Genomic DNA, 20,637 nt, shown 5'->3' on the forward strand with positions numbered 1-20,637 from the left:
GATTAAGATTCAGTCTAGGATTTTGCATTTTAGATATAAACTGAGTATCTGTAAATGTGTAGTATACTGTAGGGAAATAATAACAAACATCACAAAAAAATTCAGTAAATGTCAATATGACACCAAAATAATTGAGGACTTGTGTTGTATGCATGGTCACCATTATGTCATTTATTAATTCATTGTTGAGAACACATTAAATGCACTTAAAACACATTTCATTTTTCATAAATATTTCATATTAAAGAGATACGTTTCACCTTTTGTCACAGAAAAGCAATAGAGAGTTGCAACGATCTTGTAGCCAAGAAAGAGAGTAAGGCACAAAATAGAAACCTTATTCATACAGTTTAGTCATGCTATTATACTATATGTCCAAAAATGTATTAGGAAGCTATATTGAAAGCTATTGTCAGCTAAATGATCCCCAACATTAGGTCGGTGTGCATGCTCCAAAAGACAAATAACACGGAAAAGACTGCAGATGTATGAAAGAAGAGTCGATGTACTTCTATGACACGACAGTGGAAATCAATCTACAATATTTGGTCTGGAAGCAAGAAACCCTGCTCTGTTTCTACGGTAAAGTGCATAATGTTTTTGTATGGGGAACCACTCTAAGTTAAAGTCTCTGACAGAAAAAGGAAACTTGGACAATAATTTCACCAAAGATAAAATCCTTTGGTTTACACAGATCAATTATTGCCAGCTGTAAGTAACAGTCCTGCCAACTCCTCAGCTGAATCACCCAGATGACGAGTAAAACTGAGCCTGTGGCATACTTAGATTATCCCTGTGCCTATTTACATGCAGACCTGCAGTGCAAGAAGTAACAGACATATATATTGTCCAGGAGTATTCTCATTTAAATTCAGCAGGTAAGCATACCATTGTTCAACTATCTTATAGCTGGGGGAGAAGAAAACTCTGATACCTGCCTTTATAAGCTCCTGCCAGCCAGGAACTGTTGTCCTAGGATATGTACTATATATTTTCACTGATTGTCTGTGCATCATTATGTCATGGTCTGGGTGGAGGACTGGAAGACTTGGGCAGGATGATAAAAAAATAGGCACTAAGGTGAAAAGCATAATGCAGGGTAGTAGAAATGGTATAAATCATATCAGGGATGAAAAATGAAAAAAAAAGGGAGAGCTAACTAGCAAACTGCATGATATAAGCATAAGGCATACATAAGTAAAATTTCAAATACATGTTTATACAAAAGAATATCATACATAACATTCAGTATAAATGAACAATGAGATAATAAGGAACCAAGAAAAAATACAATTCTAATCTATTCACATACTCCCTACATATTTTCCAGCCTTTTATTCTGTTTCCCTGTAAACAAATCATTGAAATGATACAAAAATGTCATATAAATCTTCCACTTTGGGTTACAATGAACCATGGACATTTGCATTTTGTGTGACTGCTGCTGTTGTTGGCTGTCAATATCGCTGCTGTAAGGCACCAATTCGGTTGTTGTTGCGGACTGACTGCACAAACAAATGAACCAAAGTGATGAAGCATGACAGTAATTGTCCCATTAGCTTGTCCATGCATTAACATACAGATCACACTCAAAATGAAGATTGTCATTTGACAACAATAGAAGAGTAATTCAGTCTCATTGAGCTGTTTGGTCCACTAAAGAACATCTGCTGTGAATTAAGGCAAGTGTAGTCATATACTTTGCCCCTGATATCACTTCCCTTTTGTAAATATAACATTCATTTGTTTATTCAAATGCAGTTTGCCAGTGATTGTCAATGTTAATCTGCAGCTAGTTGAGCTAGCTGTAGATGAGGAGGAGCTGATGGCAAAAATGACAGGTGGGAGATCCTGGTCACAAATTGATTCTTTATCATCTGGATCTCTATTTTTTTTTTCTTTTTTGTCCTCTTTTTGTAGATGATGATGATGCTGTGTGTGTGTGTGTATGTGTGTATGTGTGTGTGTGTGTGTGTGTGTGTGTGTGCTGCTGCTGCTGCAGAAGACTTCAGGACGTCTATGCATGAGTGTGCACGGAAATGCTGGAGAGGTCGTTCCTGATGATCTCGTTAACTGTGGAAACAAAGAAGTGGGAGATCATTATTCAAAAATCACATCGAATAACAATTCAGATCATAAAAACAATGCTATATTTAATACAGTAAGAGGTGGCCTAGAAGTTAGAGGCAAGGAGGTTGTCAGTTTGATGCCTTGGGCATGCTGCGAAAAAATGATTAGCAAAAAGTGAGTATATCTTATGGTACTGATTCGTGTGTTGATTGAGAGTTTTTGTTAGATTTTAAAGGCACTGACTGAAAACTGGGGAAACAGCTAGCCTGTTATATCCAAATTCTTTTACTTTACAGCGAATTGTAAAAATGACAAGTTGTGCTTTTACAGGGGGTTATGTCCAGAACTATTTTTGGCCCCTCACAGTAACTTCCTGGAGTCTTGTCGTGACTGTAAAGTTGCCAGGCAACCAGCAGAGACTCCAGACTTTTCCGTTTTTACTATTTGGTTTTTGTATTTATGAAACAAATGAGATATAACATCTTAATTAGTGAGCTTTAGAGGTAGGCAAATCTTATTACATTAGGATAGAGCCAGGCTAGCTGTTTTTCCACTGTTTCCAGTCTTTATGCTAAACTAAGCTAACCGACTGCTAGCTCCAGCCCCATATTGAATGGACATACATGAGAGTGGTACCTGATGACATCACATTAAATAACACATTTATTTTTCTTAACACAGAACACTTAAGAAAATTTTGATTGAAGACGTGCTAACTATTTACTGCTTGCAGTCTGCAAATAAACAATGCCTGACATCATATCAGGACAACTACACTGAATTCTCTTTCAATTTGTTCTGGCATAGATACGGTCAAGTTGAAAAATACTGGATACCGCAATCCAAACATATCAATGTCATTACCAGCCTTTTACAACTCATATCGGCTCCATACACACATCTCTTTTTTTAAAGTCATCGTCTTGTCTTTCCTGCACTAGTTCCTGTGCCCGCGCCTTTCCCACAGTCGGGCAGACAGAGATCAGTCCCCTGCCTTTATCTGCTCTGTGTTCTTTGGCAAATCAGAGGGAAGTGACTGTGAAGATGACGAGGACCAAGAGCCCTGTGGCTCAACGCAAACAAGAAGCTCCTCAGTCATAAAGCTTGCTGTGATAAAGTGGACTGATGTAGACAGAGAGAGAGAGAGAGTCTGGTGAAACCACTGTTCACAGTAAGGAGACAGGAAGTCCACCCACTTCTAGGTCTGAAGTGGGCCTGCAGTTTGTTATCACTAGATACTGTTTGGTGAATGGGGAAGCATCTGCACTGATTCAGACAAAAACAGGCTGTATTCCTTTTAATATCCAACCATTACACTGTTTTGAACGGATATCAGTACAATGCCACATTGAAATGATAGCTATGGTGCTGATAAAATATGACAAATGCATGTTTTTCTGCTCTCTCGTAGATTGGTAGAAATGATTCAACCCTTTAGCCAGCTGATGAAAGATGTCGGAGTGCTGATCTCATCTAAACCGATTTACTAGCCAAAAAACTGTAGAAGCACCCCAGCAATATGTACAGTTTTAGTCAAAAATAATACATAAATAATGCATAAATTGTCACAGGTTGCACTTTTAAATAAGTAGGCCACATACCTATAATAGCCTGCTCTGCTTTCTATATGCAGTAAACCACCCACATATACACACAAACAGGTTGGATGGGACTCACCTCCCTCAACAGGAGGAACTCCCATTGGAAAAATCCAACCTGTGCCAACACTGCTGGCTGTTTTCAACTCTATTCCGCTCTGGGCTAAACAGGCATTTACACGCTGAGGTTATTTTTAGCTCTGCCATCACAGGACATAAAGGAAGTGCAAGCATATGTACAATTACATGATCAAACTTTAATGTTGCTGCTTATCTCTGTAGGTGAGGTGAGAAAACAGCTCCAGGTAATTTTGAAGAGGGAAGGGAAAACCCAACAGTTTGGTGGCAAAAAGCCACAAATGTACTCTTTATTTCTCAGAGGAAAAGCAGTGGCTTCCTTTTCTTCTTTTCAGTCACTGCAAAAAATAGTGACGTCTTCCCCGCCTAACTGCGGTGTTATTTTGCTGCACTTTATCAACTAATACTTTCCATTGGCATGCCCGACGATGTTCCATTCTGAAGAAATGAGTGATAAAAAGAGAAAGGTAAAACACTGGCCTCTGTGTTCTCATGTGTACTCTGTCGGCAATGTGTGAATCTCAGACACAGGATGTGGCCAACTGTTACACCACAAGACAACACCGTGATGCTATTTTTAGCTGTTTAATGGGGTGGCTCGTGTCACTATTTAGCTGCAACAACTTCTGGGAAATGAAGAAATTTTAAAGAACAGTTGATGTAATCTGAATGACTGATAACACACGCATAGATAATACCTGGGAAGTGCCCCTTAAGCACATGCAATATTCTCATTTTAAACACCTCGGATTGTTTATGGAGACAGTTTGTGAAATGCATTTAGTTTAATTTAGTTTAGTAAATTTATTTCAATCTTTTTTTAAAAAAGTTTGAGATTAAAAGTCAAGATCAGGTGTCTGGGTTCTGTCAATGCATATATTCTTTTTTTTCCTTTTAAGGTGCACTCTCACACATGACAACGTTTAATTTTTCAGTCTGTCTTACCTTCCCTGAAGTGACTAGATAACCACAAATATGCAGCATAAGGGAAGGCAGTCAGACATGCTGGGGAACATTTTGTTCAGAGTGGAATTTGGCTCCAAAATTTCATCCCCTTGCATAATGTGTATGGGCAGGGGTATAGTACAAGATCTCCTCTGTAAACTAGGCCTTGTAATGCTGGGGTATAAAAAGCATGTCAGAGGTTTACTTTCCACTTCCATAATCTCTATGTTCTATTGTCAAAATGAATACTATGTTATGTTACACAATAATGATATAAAGTAATATGTTTATTGTCAGTTACATACAAAAATGAACTTTCTGTGACCTAGCATCCCACGCAACAGCATTGGAAACTTTTATTTTTCCTTTTTTCAGTTGCCCAGGTTAATAATGGAAAGCTGTAACTGGGAGGATACCCTCTCATGAATAAATAAAAACAGTGGAAAAATGAACTCCAAATATTCCCTTACTGAAAAAAAAGAAAAAAAAAAGAAAAAAGAAAAAGAAAACGTGCCCTGCTCGTCTTACTTCAACAGAGTGACGTACTTTATTAGCTGTAGTGCCAGTGCAATCAGTTAACCACAGCAGACCTGTCAGGACTTATACTTAGGGCTGGGCGGCTGAGAGATCGATTTCAGGCAGGTGTGAGAGTGACACAGAAATATTCCTGTGATGCCAGCCGTGTTGAACAGTTCAATGGACAATTGAGCTACTTTGTGAAGGCCTACCAGTGTTTCTTGGCAGTGGCTTATAGCTTAACTCTGTCCCCATCAGGTATGACTGCTGGCTGAATGTTGACCTCTCAAAAATAATCTGTCTAATAATCTGTATTAACTGATAGAAAAATGATGATGATGGTACAGTACCTCCAGTGTAGTTACTGTAAGTGTATTAAATACATGAACAATGCTGATAGCTGAAACTTTTATGCACTTCACCATTTCAGTTATAAAATTAATAACCAAGTAACATCATTGTATAACAGGTTGTTTAAGACCATATCAGTACTGCTTTAAAAAAACACAAGGGGCTGCTGGGTGGGGGCGTGTTGAGTTTGAATAATACTGCACAACTGTGGAAGGATATTACTGCAACAATCACTTCATTCTCTGCCTCGATGAAGGTAAACAGTACAACAGCAGTGCAGTGAATGTTGGTCTGAACAAAGCAAAACTCAATCTGATGTAAGTGTCAAGAAGTCAGAGAGGAAAAGAAGATGGATTAAAATGACACTGTTGAATTTGTTTGTATGTTAATGTGCTAATCTACAGGAAGACTTGAGAGAACTATATTCATTTTGAGGTTTTACTCTCAAAACTCTGTCAAACTCTGTTTTTTTTCCTTTATTAGATACTGGATACTTTGTGATTTACATGGTAAGATAGTTAATTTATAAAATAAAAACTTGCATATTACAAAGAGCTTGGTATTTTTGACTCTGATACAAAAGATGGATGGGAAACACAGACTTTATGTTGCTGAAATTTGACCACTCTGAGTATATGAGTTCAGTGTGAACCTGAACTGCATTGGGGATTTAGTTAGCATTGTTAGTAGAGAGCGCTTTGCATTGGGGTTCGATAACAGCCGGGCTTCCTCAGAGAACAGAGGATGCCCTGTGGTCTGGTGAGATGCAGAGCCTCGAGGCCTGAGAGTCGCTCGGAGGTTCCTGCCGTCGTAACCCGATCTCCTTAAGCCAAATCAGGTCTGACTGGCAATGACCTGGCAGAGAGTGACTTCACCTTCCATCAGCTTTATGACCTCTGAACTGAAGGTTGTAATGGAGGCTTCCTGCCAGGGACTTCTGTTCTCACTTGAAGTCTCTTGATACCAAAGGAGTGAAGGGCACCTTCCTGAACTTTGTTCACTTTCACTGCATGAACAAACTGCAGCTGTGTTAGGGTCAAGGACCTTCACGCTGTAGCAAAGGGTGATGTTTCCTATGCTTACTTGTACCTCCTTTAGTAGCACATCAGGTTTCTGAGAAAGAGGAGGTAGCTTCCTTCTATTGTGGCACTCAGAGTCTCAGCAGCATATTAGGAAGTATGTCTGAGTCATAGCAGCTCTTTCACATAAACACAGATAAACACTGGCATCAAATCTGAGCAGGAGCTCACAGAGAGTAAAAGGCGACTGGCTGCAAGACAGACTCAAAGTTAAACCTCATCTGAACTTGTACATTCATGTGAAATTGATTTGGTGGGGAAGCCAAACTAGAGCTCAAACTTGCTGGAGAGAGACAATTGAATTTCCTGGTACATATTACTTTTGTTTCCCTGCTATATCAAATCTTCTCTTGGCTTCAGCAGAAACACTTAATGGACAATTTGCTGCCTCCCACACACCGCTCAAACGGCTGGACGCAGAGGCTCGGACAGCGTCACTTATCTTGTGCTGATAACCAGCAGTGTCAAAAATAGGGAGGGGTCAAAGGTGAGAACACACACATGAATAACAGAGAGGAAGAAATAAAGATGGAGTGACTGAAAGAGAATGAGAGAAGTGGACGGAGACACAATCATTATTCCCACAGATAAACACAAATGGAAAGAGACAAAGTGTTCCACTAATGCTTCATCGTGATAAAGTGCTTCATAAATTCATCCGAGCCTTGCAGGTAGACAGCTTCTAATCAATCGCAGGGATCCCTTTGGGCCTAATGATGTGATGATATGTACAGACAGCATATTTCATCCCCACAGTTACTCTGATGTGTGAAGCCCTGGGCTTTACCATGTGGAAACACTCAGTCTCCACAACTGACAGAGGAGATGGAGAGAAGAAAAAAAAAGAAGTGAAAGAGATAGGACTGCAGAGTGTGGGTTTGTTTTAAAACAAAGCTGGGTTTACGTTGAGAGCTGAAGCTCAGGCTTTACAACTGCCCTGCAGCAGCTGTGTGGCACTGTGAAGACACCGCTGTGCCAGGGGCCGCAGCCAATAATCGCCTCACTACTGCTAAGGTGAACGATGACGATATAGTGTCAAGGAAAGAAAGAATAATGTGAGAAATAGTTGACGGCAAAGAAAATGACAGAGAGGAGACACAGATGGAGTATGAGACTGATTAGAGGACATGGAGGAAGAAAATATGCACAAAACAGGAAGTACTGTGTGTTTATAAACTGGTGGCCAGACTTTAAATGTGATTCAGGACATAGTGACATGATCCTTCTTTTGGAGAACTGAAGAGAAAAGAAGAAATAAAGTGAGGAGCGTAAACAGTATGTGTTCTGATGTCACTGAAGAGATTTCCAATCAATACGTCTGCTGCTGTTTTTAGACGAGGGCTCCTCGCTCAGTTGGATAAGAGAGCTGGATCAGCCTTGAGAAATAACAATGACATATTCTCTGTGCCTCATGTGGAGAGACAAAGTGGAGCTCAGCTCTAATCTCCACCTGCAAGTCTCTGATGTGCCTCACTTTTCAGAGGACATGCTTTATGGCTCTCTGTAGTCAGATGAATCTGACATGTTGCCTAGCTAAATGACCTCACCCAGGAGAATTTAGGTGTCTACCTGGTCCAGATTAAAATCACTTGAAAATAGCCAGAATAACTAGAAATGCTGTGATCCAGGCTCGAGAACAATAAAACAGCAGTGTCCCAAATTAGACATCTAAAGACAACAACTTTTACTGAAAGCTCCACTGCTGGTGTGCTTATTTTGGCTGCAGCGGTGCATAACCTTTGTCTTTGATCTTGCATGGTGTGCTGTGCCTCTCCCTATCTCACCTCACTCTGTCTCTCTTTGTGAGGCTGCCACTTCCCTCTCCTCCTCCTCCTCTCATTTCCTCCCAGGCCCAGGAGGCCGCGGGTGTGCTCGCTTGAGGTCGCTCTCCAGGGAAGATGAGGGGGAGGTGTTTACATGGTTGTTGCTGATCTCCAGTGCCCTCATCACTGACTTCTCCGAAATCGCTGCGCAGTCGCTTCAGACTGCATTGCAGACAATAACAAAATCTTTAAAATGTTTTAAATATGCAACATATGTTGACGTGGAAAGATAGAGAGTAAATTATACTTTAAATTTGCAGACTATATACAAAAATCTGAGTTTAGTTTTACGAAGTAACAAATGATGGAAATGCATTAGCTACTTACCACTTAGTAATACTAAGTAGTACTTAGAACTACTTGCTCTTAAAACAAAGTCCTTGTAAACACATTTTTTGTGATGTTTTAGGAGATTTGTTAAGTTGTCAAATTTGAAATTAGACTTAAAGTTTGTGTTCCAATAATGCCGTATATCCGATATCTACTGATGCACTTTCTTAATTTCCTGTTAATAAAAAGTAGTGACGTGAATGTTCATGTTTTGCATTCTAACTGCCAAAAGTGCATTTCATAAATAGTGTGTTCTTCATCTATAGAAAAAAAGGTCACAGTACCGCCCACACTGCTTGATTAACAAGTGATGTCAGGAAGTGTAGTGCAGATGTTCGAATGTTTAGCACCGAAATGGAGCTTTCAGTTATTTTGATTACACACTTGAGTTTGATTGCTTTGTATTGTAAAGTATTTATTTATCTGAACTGGAAGAATGCCACAGCAAAACTCAACAATCAAAGTGTTTATCAAAAGCAAACATGAAAGTAAGAAGCTGAGGAGCTGCTGACTTTTGTGTGTATGGATGACTCGAGACTGTGAGAAATCAAAAGCTTGGTTTCACCCAGCTAGTGAAGCATAACTGAGTAAAGCAAACACCGCAGCCGGAAAATATACCAAACTGAGTGAGACGCACACATCTTTGTGATTGAGATATGAAAGGAGACAGATTAAAACTCTTTGTATGGCTCATTACCAATGGGTTTATGGTAAAATAACTCAGCCATCTGATAAACTCGTTGTGATTGATTCGGAATTAGAAACGTATGCTTGTGTGGAGGCTGATGCGGAGGGCTAAAAGATTTCACTGGTTTTCAAAATGGCACACAGTGAAAAAATATGAGCATATTGAAACAATCATACTTCAGTGGGTTGCAGCCGTCTGAGTGAGAATCTGGCTGTGCACCTGCATATAGTACGATTTATAACTGCGTTTGCGCTTGTGCTTGTGCTTCTTTAAATCACCTGTTGCCTGTCAGTCGTAATGTGACATGTCAGAATTGTTTTCCTTTATTTATATGTAGAGAAACTGTGTTCTCTGTGTCCAAAAAGGCTTACCTCGATGCGAGTTTATTGCTCACTATCTATCGCAGATAGATGGCTCAGAGAGGCTCCTTCCTGTTTTTAAGTGTGCATGTCTGCTCGTGTGTGTGTGTGTGTGTGTATCTGCACATCGTGGCCCTTGGTTAACCTGTCTGTTTTGCCATTCTATAAACACACAGATCTCTGCCAGTGTGTGTGTATGTGTGTTGTCCTTGTATGTCAGTTCCAGACGATATTTTTGAAACCTAGTTGCTCCAGTTGGATATAAGAATTAGCATAGCATCTTGAAGACTCACACGAGGCTTTTAGACTCTTCTTCTCTTTACATTCAACTAAGTAGCAGAAGACTGGACACTCCAGAGCAGCCCTCTTGCTCCAGTGCTCACACTGGCGACACTTTTCTGTAATGGGTTGTTTTACAGCTTTGGATAGCATGCTCTGATGAAAATAACGTTTCCACTGATCCAGCATTATAGTGAGCTGGACAGAGTGTTTTTGCAGGCTTCTAAAGTCACAGAAAAAGGCTCTGAATAGTATACAGAAGGTAACTAAATCTAAAGGTCCTGCTGCGCGCAAGAACATGACCTCTCTCTTTCAACATCCCTGCTGAGCTCTTGCGATCTGACTCTGTACTGAAGCTGGGCGTGATCTGATTAACGCTCTGTCTGCTGACTCCGAGAGCTGCCCTACAACTTTAAATCCTCAGCGCCTGCGGGGATTCAAAGACACAGAGGAGGAGGGAGGTTGCCTCGGGGCACATTGTGGACTTATTCACGTAGTCTGGGAGCAGGGGGGGGAGGCTATCTTGGCAAATGTTCCATTTATCTCCTCTCCAACACCCATTGATCCCGCTTTGATTTTCATAGAGTACAGACAAACTCTCATCCATCTGGAGGCTGTATAGTTGTCAAGAAACCCAGATTGTCTCGAAATCAAATGTGAAGACAGGGTTACTTTTCAAGATATAGTAGGTGAGACAGAGACATTTGCTGTCACATGTAAATCACAGAATCCTAGTTTCACCTGCTTCTGTCCGTGCTGTTTCGTTTCGTACTGATTTAATAGTTGCTTGGGCTTGTGGGGGAAACCGCCACTTGAATACCTTAACAGAAACGGGAGCCCTGCTATTTTACTCTATGATGCAGTAAATCTGACTGATTTAATTAAAATGTACGTGACATTTTCATTCACACAGTGTTTAGGAGCTGAGCTTTCCAAGTCAAGCTCCCAGCGGATTTGACATAGCTGATTTACTACATAAGTAGAAAGACTTGTCTTGTTCTCTGGTACCACAAAGTCCAATGGCTCTAAAAGAGAGTAAGTTGTCAATTTCAGGGCATAAAAAAACGAATGGCACCACTTTCTAACAAGGAACCCTTTAAAAAGTGTATGTAAGCTGTAGCTAATGGTTAATATATCATTTATGAATCATTTTTGATCACTTGCAAGCTGTTAATAAACAACAACCAAATGGATTTTTCAGACCAAACAAGTTGTTCTTATTAATGACGTATAACTGTAACTGATCTATAAAGCAATCAGGAAATTATTTATCAATAATTCATAACATCATTACTTACATCTAATAAATGCTTTACATAGAGTGTCCCAAGTTTGTCACAGGCAGATTTAAACCTTCCTTTGCTTTAACCTATATTTATTCAGGCAAGTTTCACCCTGATCACACTTGCACACTTACACACATTCACACCTGGAAGCTTCCCAGTATAACCACAGTCTGACCTGCTGACCACTGATCTGCTCCACTAGAGCGGTTGGAGTTAAGGGCCTTGCTCAATGGCCACACTTATCCTGACAGTCTGGGGATTTAACCATGATCTCCAGGTCATAAGCTGACTTCTAACCTTTAGGCCACCACTGCCCTCCTGGGCAGCTGCATCTCATGACCTTCATCAGAGATGCAATTAGCCCAGTTGTCAAGAGAGTGAATAAAACGTATAAAAGTATATATAAATAATACTCCATTCATAAATATAGTACATTTAATTATAATGTCACTAAAGATTAGTACTTTGTCATATTTTATCACTGTCCATCTTTCTCTGTTACAGCTAATTAAGTGTTAGTAATATCAAGTGTGACATTTGAAAGCTGTGATATTTCGCTGCTAAAAATTCAATACAGCAGTGAGTTAAAAGTTCCTTGGTATTTCTTGTGCTACAGAAGTTACTTTTGAGGTTTGTGTAGTGCTACTGCAGCCTTTCAACATTTAATCTCTCAATGCCTCACACTATAAAAAAGGCTTAGCAAGCATGAAAGGATTTCCCTATTTGTTAGAATGTTGTTTTGAGAGGAACTGAGCTCAGCTGAGTACAATCGGGCGAGTCAGGGGACCCATTGAGGTTTATTACTACCATGGGTCATATGTCAACAGTGGGACACTTACAGTTCAGTGGTTATGATCATTCCCTTCCCTGAAATAAACCTATTCACCCACTGCTTGGTAACTCACTGCACTACAAGCAGCCGCTGGTGGGAGGAAGAAAATGTGATCTTTAACTTTGGCAGTGTTTATCTTTCTTTGACTTTTTTGTGTTTTGGTTGCTTTAGCTGCAAAAGGAGCACAGAGTGTCAGTGTGTGTGTGTTTGGGTGTGTGTGTGTGTGTGTGTGTGTGTGTGAAGAACAGGGGCAGTAGGAGAAGCTGCCAGGGAAAATCATCAAGATTGCATGCTACTTTCTTCCACCTCAGATTTTCCCCTCTTTCTCTTAGTCTGTCTGTCTGTGCCTCCTGTATTTGTATGGCTGACCTGCTTCTTCTCATGCTCGCTGAATATTCCTGGATTTGAGGACATGATGAGAATCTCCTGACCCAAAACCTCAAAACCCTAAAATGCTTGTCATGGCTTATGGATGTCCCTCCATTTTAGGCCCATAAGCTACAGTATGACACTGAAAAAAAAAGAACAAATAGAGTCTCTCTCTAAGTGCATGAAATGTACATTTTGGGAAAGAGATTGATGGAGAATGGGATGAGTATAATCTCTTCTGACAGATTCTTATTTTGATAGTTGCAGTTTATATTTACATGTCTCTGTTTAGAAGGATTTTTTAATGGACTGTAACACCGAAACGCGACATGTGCATTTGGTTTACAGTTTTGTGAAAGAATTTACTGGGACTCTCACCATTTCAAAGTTTATATCTGTATCTTTATTTTTGTCTCTCTTGTACTTTCCATCTTCATGCCCCCTCCTCCTCTCTCTCTCTCTCTAGTTCTGTCTTGACTATCTCTCCCACTCTTTTCTTTCTGAGGTATCTGCACATGGAGGAGACGGCAAACTCTGCCAAGAGTTGCAAAACCCAACGGCTTTCCCCATCCCTCCCGGCTGGATCAGACTTCTCTGTTGACATCCGTCGCTACAGGATACTATTTCACTGAGCTAACAAATTTCAGATGGGGAGCTGTTATTAAGTGGTCTGGAATGGAGACCTGCTCCTGTTTACTGATGCCACAGGTATTTACATCCCCTAAATGTCGACCAAAAACACTGCTGCACTGCTAGGGGCAAGCATCTCAATGTGGTTATGACTGTATGTCGAATGGAGGATCCCATCTTTGAACTGCATTCAACTGTCTGTGAGTGCTTAAGTGTCCTTGGGCAAGACATCCTACGAGCTCCAGGGCTGTCTTGAAGCTGATCCTGACCTTTGACCTCCCTGTGGAGAGTTAAAAAAGAATACTTTTTCTTTTGGTGGCTCAATTGTAGTTGTTTGGTAGAATGTGCTGGAACTCTATGAGTTTTCCATGTGCTCATTTCTTTAAATGCCAGCTGGAAATATCCTAGATTCAAGGCAAATTTATGGTTTATATGACTCTGCAGCATTTGTGGTGTTCACAGCAAGATCAGTTATCTCCACAGAGGAACAGTGTTTTATGGTAAATGCAGTAGTGGTGTAATGTTTTGCGGTGATTACAGAATGTCCTTTTAATCACAAACAAACCAACATAGTAACTGTCATTCAATATAACCTCTAAAATAAGCACACAAAGACTTTTCGTCTTGTGGGCTGAAAATCGACCTTTAAATTTAGAAAATGGAATCCAAAAAGTAAAGCAGATAACAGCTATAAGGTTGAAATCATAACTTAGATGCAAGCTTCAGTAAGGAACAGATAATGACCTTTCAGCCTTGGGAAGGAGATTCATTCCATGATCATCCCGTCAGAGCAGTCGACCACAGTGACATTTGTCATATTATGATTCAGTAATGAGAGTGTCTGGCGTGAGGTGGTAGCTCCACGATCACAGATATACACAGAGAGATCCCAGCCAAGCCACAGGCCCTGTCTGAGTCCTGACCCGCTGTGATCCGTGTGGCTCGGTGGCTTTTCAACGTGTGTTTCTTAAACCTCAGAATGTGAGCCACATAAACCGAACCTCTAAACGGCTGTGTCAGGAGAAACTATATGACGCATGATGAACTGAAGGAATATAGTTTAATGAATAGACACAAATGTATCTAGAGAAGGATGCATGTACCTTGTGGCTTTATTCTTCTATATTTGTGTTCTTCACTGTCCATGCCACTTTTGATGCCAGGTAATTGATTTCCATACAAGGTCTGCATAGTTTGTTTAATTTTGTACACAGCTTTGAATACTGGAAGAAAATAAGACACATATCCTTACAGTAGCAGATCTGCGTCACACATTTCTGACATTTGGGTAAAATAAACAGAAAATCAGAATCAAAGTCCTCCATCTAAATGTGTGTGAGTATCAGATCCCAGACACAAAAGAAACCCAATTTGTTTAGATAATTTAGCTGCAGTTTTTCAGCAGACACATTCTTTCTCAGTGACTGTGGATATTATGACGGAGCGACTGAAACCAGACCAGATCCTCTGGCTCCGCTGCCAGGGTTTGGGGTGCACACACACGCATAAAAACCAGCTCAATGCAGTAATGAATGGATTGAATTGTTACAGATTCATCTTGCTGCACTTATCAGAACTAATAATATTCCCAATGGTTTTACAAAGAACTACAAAATCAAAGCACTAATACTGTGACCCCATTGCCACTGTCATATGTAACCACTTAGATCCAATTATTTGCTAAACTGCACGCAATCTTGGACAATAGTGTCTCTAATTGAGTGGGCTTCATAATACTGTATGTTACAAAAAAAAAGCTGATCACAACCAGGAATCTGAAGGCTCTTATGTTCAGCCAATGGGACAGAGATAAAAGAGATGTAAGAGGAAACAGAGGGTGCTAAGGTAATCCAGAGGACTTCCACTCAACTGCAAAGGTATTCCTCTTCTACTGTGAAGGTGGCATGGTATATTCTGGGTTCCATTACTGTTCTTCCATTGTAACTTCCATACTTTATGTTACAAACTAACACCGTGTTCAAGCAAACTGTTATCTTCTTTACGAGAGTGACCTCAAGTTCTGAACTGTGTGCTGCTACAGAGTAAGAAGATGAAAGACATTGCCAAAGTTTGCTATGCTCCTCTTTACATGTATAATATAATCAACATTTACAAGTTTGTAAGATCAGCTAATGAGTTGATGTCCTTTGATTAAATTTTATGAAGTAATGTATCAATAAATTTCGATTAATAACCTCTACCACTACCAGATCTTCATAGATCCTCATATTTGCTACTGAGCACACTCCTTCAAGTGCTGGGCAAGGCCTGTAATATTTGATAATGGGTAGTCAGAGACAGCCACTCCATCCACACAGTAAAAATAATGGTTTTTGATCCTAATGAGAAGAATTTGAATCAAAATCTAATGCTGATCCCAAAAGCGTAGTTGTTGATCCATAGCTTAAGCAGTCAATGACTCTCAAAGGCCAATCCTAGAGTGCAGCTACCTATTAATTTTTCCTATGACTATATAACTTCTCCAGCAAGCCCAAACTTTTACTTATACCTCACCATGTCAAGGGCTGCCAGGAAAACAGGATTCCTAATATGAGAAGGCAGCAATAACAATAATAGTAAAGAAAAATCCACATCCTCTTTGTGGTCATAAATAATAAAAAAGCCACCACCCTTCTTCTTGTACCTGTCAATATCACTATGTCTAGAAGGAGACTATGTTCTTGGCATTGCACTTAACCACAAAACAGCCTTTCTCTCCGTATACTCTTAGCCGGTGCTTGACCTGCTCCCCAAAGGCCAGAGGGTCAAAGGTGCAGTGGTGTGAAAGCACAGGCTGTCACTTGCTCTTCTACATCTCACTGACTAAATGAGATAAACACACATACAAATACATACTGTCAAACATACAGGAGCAGCACTGCTTTAGTGAGTCCCATTTGACACTTAAGCCTCCTCTTTAATGACCCCCCCATCCCATGAAAAATCCTCTCTCTTTTCAGGTCCCCCCTCCGATCCAAGAGCCAGCCTTGCGGCACACTCCAATGTTAGCGACTCAGCATGTTTTCAGTGTGGTGCGGACATACTCTCAATCATCATTAGGGGTTTTGCGGAGTCCTGGGGTCTGGGCAACTTGCCAGGATGTGTAAAAGTTTCCATGAGGAAAGCCTCAAGTTGCCTTCAGAAGCATCTGTGGTGGACGGAGATCCTCAGGAAAGTTAGAATGCCTTTTTTTTTTTTTTTTTTTGTTTCCGGAGGAAAGGGGAACCGACAACATTTTGGTTTTCAGTTTGAGAAAACAAGCCTAGTAGAGTTTCAAATGCGCAAACCTTGAATTGAGGAGGAAACAATCACAAAGAAAACTACCCAGTAACACGAGGCAATCAGAGCACATATGTCAACTGTCAGAAATCGGCAGAGGCTATGTTGCGCTCTGTGTTTTTCTTATTTTGGGGAATAAGGGCCCTCTGTTTCCCGGAGAGGCAGCTGGTAGAAATCTGGGCTTCTGATTAGCACTAGTTCCTTTGCTGTGTGCTGCATTCAGCTGCATTTCATGATATCACCCGTCACAGCAGCAGCTAATGAGACAGGACACACGGCAGCAGCCTCGCAGGACCAAACGCCTAGCCCAGCCAACACACTACTTCTGCTGTCTACAAACACACACATGCACACATCTATAGAAAAAATGCCTATAAACACCAGAAATAGTAAAAAGTTTGTAATGCGCAGCATTTTCCAAAATCGTCTGGGTTTCCAAAAGCCAAGTCTGAGATCAAAAGTGTACATGTGTGTTTATGTGTGTGTGTGTATGTAGCTGGACATGTGTGCCAATGGTTGTTTGAGACAAGAAGTGGTATGATGTTACTAGAATTGCTCCTTCAGACGTGTGACAAAACATGCCGTCATTTTAGCATTTCTTTTTTTGGCTTAATTATTGAGGCTAACAAGGCAAACATAAATACTTCAGACCTTGTTTTTCATAAATTCTATTGTTATATACACTGATGTCATTTGACTGGCATTTTGCTCACAGTCATGTTCCTTGTAAAATACAGATAGTGGGCTATGAGTGAGTACGAAATGTCTGGAGTAACTTCGGTTTTATGAGCCCCACCATGCATTGTTTACGACAGTGAGTCAACAATGCAACAAGGCAGTCTTCCAGCAGAGTTGGTTGTTTCAACCTCTTCTTGCTTCCATTCCCGTCACCATGCGACTTGTTGCCTCACTTCCAGGCATGAGAGGTGAGACTGAAGCAGGTGAGGGTCAACATGCCACTGAGTGAGAACGGCGGCTCCAAACGTAGATCTGACTGCCAACTGGATTCTTCCCGTAAAGCCTCACTGCAGACACCAGAATTATCGCCTCTTGTCTCGCATTGTAGTTAGTAAGCTTCTATCACAGCAGAGTGAAGAGTTTAGCAGATTACAATAGAGACTGAGTACAGCAGTCAGGGGGGTTCACATCCCAGACTCCCTCCATACTAACCGAGCTCCTTGCGGTACAGTAGCTCACCGTTGATAAGTTGAGTGATTTCTCAGGGGCTGCGTAAAATCTGGGCCTGGCCAGAGAGACACATTTCCTCTGGCTGATGAGAGCTGGAGGCCTCAGCGTTCGAGCGTGGGAGGCGCTCCACTCTTGGGGAAGATCAAGTGTGCTCCCACAGACTCCAAATCACCGGCCCCCAATTGCTGGGGAGCAACGCTACTCTACATGGCTGGCGTTAAATCACTGCTGCTGTGGTGAGGTCATCCGCTTGTCTTCCCTCTCTAATGGAGCGCTCAGCTTGCTAACATACGGTGGTAATGCGTGCGGACGGGGAGTGGGACGCCCTGTGAGCTGCCTTCCGATCTTATTTATTTTAGCTTAGGGCTCATTTGAGGGGTTTGGGATAGGGCCGGGCCTGGGAGCAGCAGATGCCTATGGAGTATGCTATTACCACCACATACTTACCAGGACTCCAGGAGCTCACCACAGATGCTTGCGCAGACGTTAGGTGATGCAAAAAGGCAGCACATTGAGGTTTTTCAAGGGGCTGCCTCACTGTCCTTGGTCAATCAATACACATTCCTGTGCGTCTCTAATGCAACTGTAATCACTGACTCCGGGTTGGAGAAAGATTTAGCCCGCTAAAGTGACAGCGGATGGAGTAGTGGGGAAGAGAAACAAGGTTACATGATTTCACCTTAGCACTGCAAGGGCCATTTGGTATATCTTCGTACTGTCAGTGTAAAAGGACCCCTTGACAACCGTATTACAAAATACAAAATAAAGCTCCAGTTTCATTTGATTCAATAAATGCTGAACTGAAAGCTCCTGCCTGCCATAACTATTGAAAACAGTGAGAAAGAATTTCAAGGTTAGGTTTCCAGAGGTGTTGCTAAGAACTCAAGAAAAGAAAAGACAAGAAAAGAAATGAAATGAAACAAAGAAAAGAAAAGAAAGTTGGAAAGTTGGATATCAGTTTATAGGGCTGCTAACAGACAGACATCCCCCTTGTCTCTCTATTGTCTGTTTATGAGGTGAGGACTAATGGGACTCATCAGAACTGACAGATATGCTGACAACCACATTTCAACTCAATTACAGTTCCACAGCAAAACTCCCCTGGTCCCCTCATGCCTGCCTCTACTCCCCGAGCTGTTGAGTGAAGTGTGCACACACTCATGCATGAACACAAGCACACGTACACACATATAACAGTTTACTGAACAAAAGGTGCACAGGAAGGGTGATATTCCTGAGTTCAGTGAGGAGCTGTCTTCCCCCCACCTCCATTTGAATGCAGGGGGATTTTAACATTTCAAACTGGCACAATGCCATTGATGTGGTCTATGAATATATATCATAACAACAAGTGGAGTCTCTGTTAACACAGATAACAGGTTGGTGACCTGAGAGACATAATGTGAGATGGACACGGGAGGCAATAAACTCGACCATATGGTCCCTTGGGTGTGACTGATCTCATTGCCAGGGGGAGACTGGTGACCCCACAGTCTCCCCTGATGACGACAGCCGCATGGTGTCGACTCCATGGGGAAAAGACGGGAAAACAAAGCCTCTGCCTCCCAGCTCCCGGCATCCCTCCCAAAAAGATGGGGGCGGGGGGGTTGTCTTGGTACAGGAAACCCCTACCCATTGTTTTGCTTCCTTCATTAGTCGTTGTGTCAACAGTTTGGTTCGCTACGCGTGTGCCACTGTTTTTGTTCTGCTGCACCCCGACTGACCTCATTGCTCTGATGTTTTGACAGATTGTTTCAAAATCCCATCAAGGCAATTTACCGTTTTAAAGTAAAGCAGCCACTTGGACAACATAGGCCGGACCACACGTTACACCAAAAGCAAATAAATCTGCTGGGTCTAAAATTAAACAAATCTGACGTAAATCTGCAGCCAGAATTTCATCAGGAAATACTGAGAGGCGCAGCCGGGTGTGGCTATGTGTGCTGGCTTACAGATAAGTAAAAGGTGTTAAATAAATGTAATGTGCTACATTAACAGCCATATTTGGCATGGACAGAGAGCTCATAAAAATAAGCTTTCATCTAGGAAAACAACATGCCTTTCAGTATTCTAATTATAATCACTCCCCGACAATGTATGTACACCTTATTTCTTGTAACTCACCATCATCTAGGTACATCTGGTCCAGTTCCTGGGGCTCCTGTTTGACGGTGATGGCCATCGAAGGGGGGCTGGAATCTTCACGGAGCAGGCTGGGTGAGCTCCCTCCAGCCTGGGCTGCCTGACTGGGGCTGTAGGCCTGAACGAACGGACTCTCCACAGCCCCACCGGGAGTGGAAGGGTGGGAAACCGGGGAGGACGAGGGGCTGCTGTTGGCATAGATAGGGTTGAAACCATGGGGTCCTGGGCTGTTGAGGTGGTTGGGGCTTCCTTGGGAATGGAGCATTCCTAGGGTTGGGCTGTGGTCTGGAGATGCTGGGTGTGTAAGGGTTGAGCGACCAGGGGTCTCCTGGATGGCGGGCACCAAGGGGCCCGGTGGTGCTGCATGGGTAGGACTGTGGGGGAGGCACTTGCTGTATGCCACAGGGGACAAGTCATGCAGGGTGGGGCTGGAACTGGGGGATGATGACGGCATGGCAGCATGGCGAGGCGGGCAGGGAGGGTAGCCACCGACCAGGCAGGCATCAGGATCAGCTACAGGCATGATGGGAGTGAGCCTGGGCTGGCTGTAGTAGGGCTTTGAATGCATGGATAGCCCTGCAGTCCCCAGAGAATCATATTCATCACTGGGTTCTGTCTTTATTATCGGCACTGGGGGGGGAAAAAAAGTAGAAAGAAAGGTAGAAATATTAAAAAAAACGTGCAGGGGGTCCACGTGGCACAATGTGTGCACAAGCGAGGCTGAGTAAAGCAATGAGCAGGCACACTTGTGGCAGCCATACCCTCCATAATCCAAACAAACAACCACCAGTGGAT

At 41.9% G+C, this 20,637-nt stretch overlaps 1 protein-coding gene across 3 annotated transcripts in view; it reads right to left on the reverse strand.

Annotated features, from left to right (window-relative positions):
* Positions 1 to 239: 239 nt before the first annotated feature.
* The window catches only part of LOC122987849 (nuclear factor of activated T-cells, cytoplasmic 1-like), a 60,102-nt gene continuing 39,704 nt past the window's right edge, over positions 240 to 20,637 (reverse strand). For 2 of the 3 annotated variants that reach the window (XM_044359882.1, XM_044359881.1), the window contains 2 exons: positions 19,825 to 20,472; positions 240 to 2,073 (listed from right to left, as the gene is read on the reverse strand). In XM_044359882.1, coding sequence (XP_044215817.1) covers positions 2,018 to 2,073; positions 19,825 to 20,472 — 704 coding nt within the window. In that variant the 3' untranslated portion in view covers positions 240 to 2,017. The remainder of the gene's footprint in view (positions 2,074 to 19,824; positions 20,473 to 20,637) is intronic. The other variant, XM_044359883.1, reaches the window with a different exon arrangement.

The sequence above is a fragment of the Thunnus albacares genome, chromosome 8, assembly GCF_914725855.1.
Source record: "Thunnus albacares chromosome 8, fThuAlb1.1, whole genome shotgun sequence".
Lineage (NCBI taxonomy): Eukaryota > Metazoa > Chordata > Actinopteri > Scombriformes > Scombridae > Thunnus > Thunnus albacares.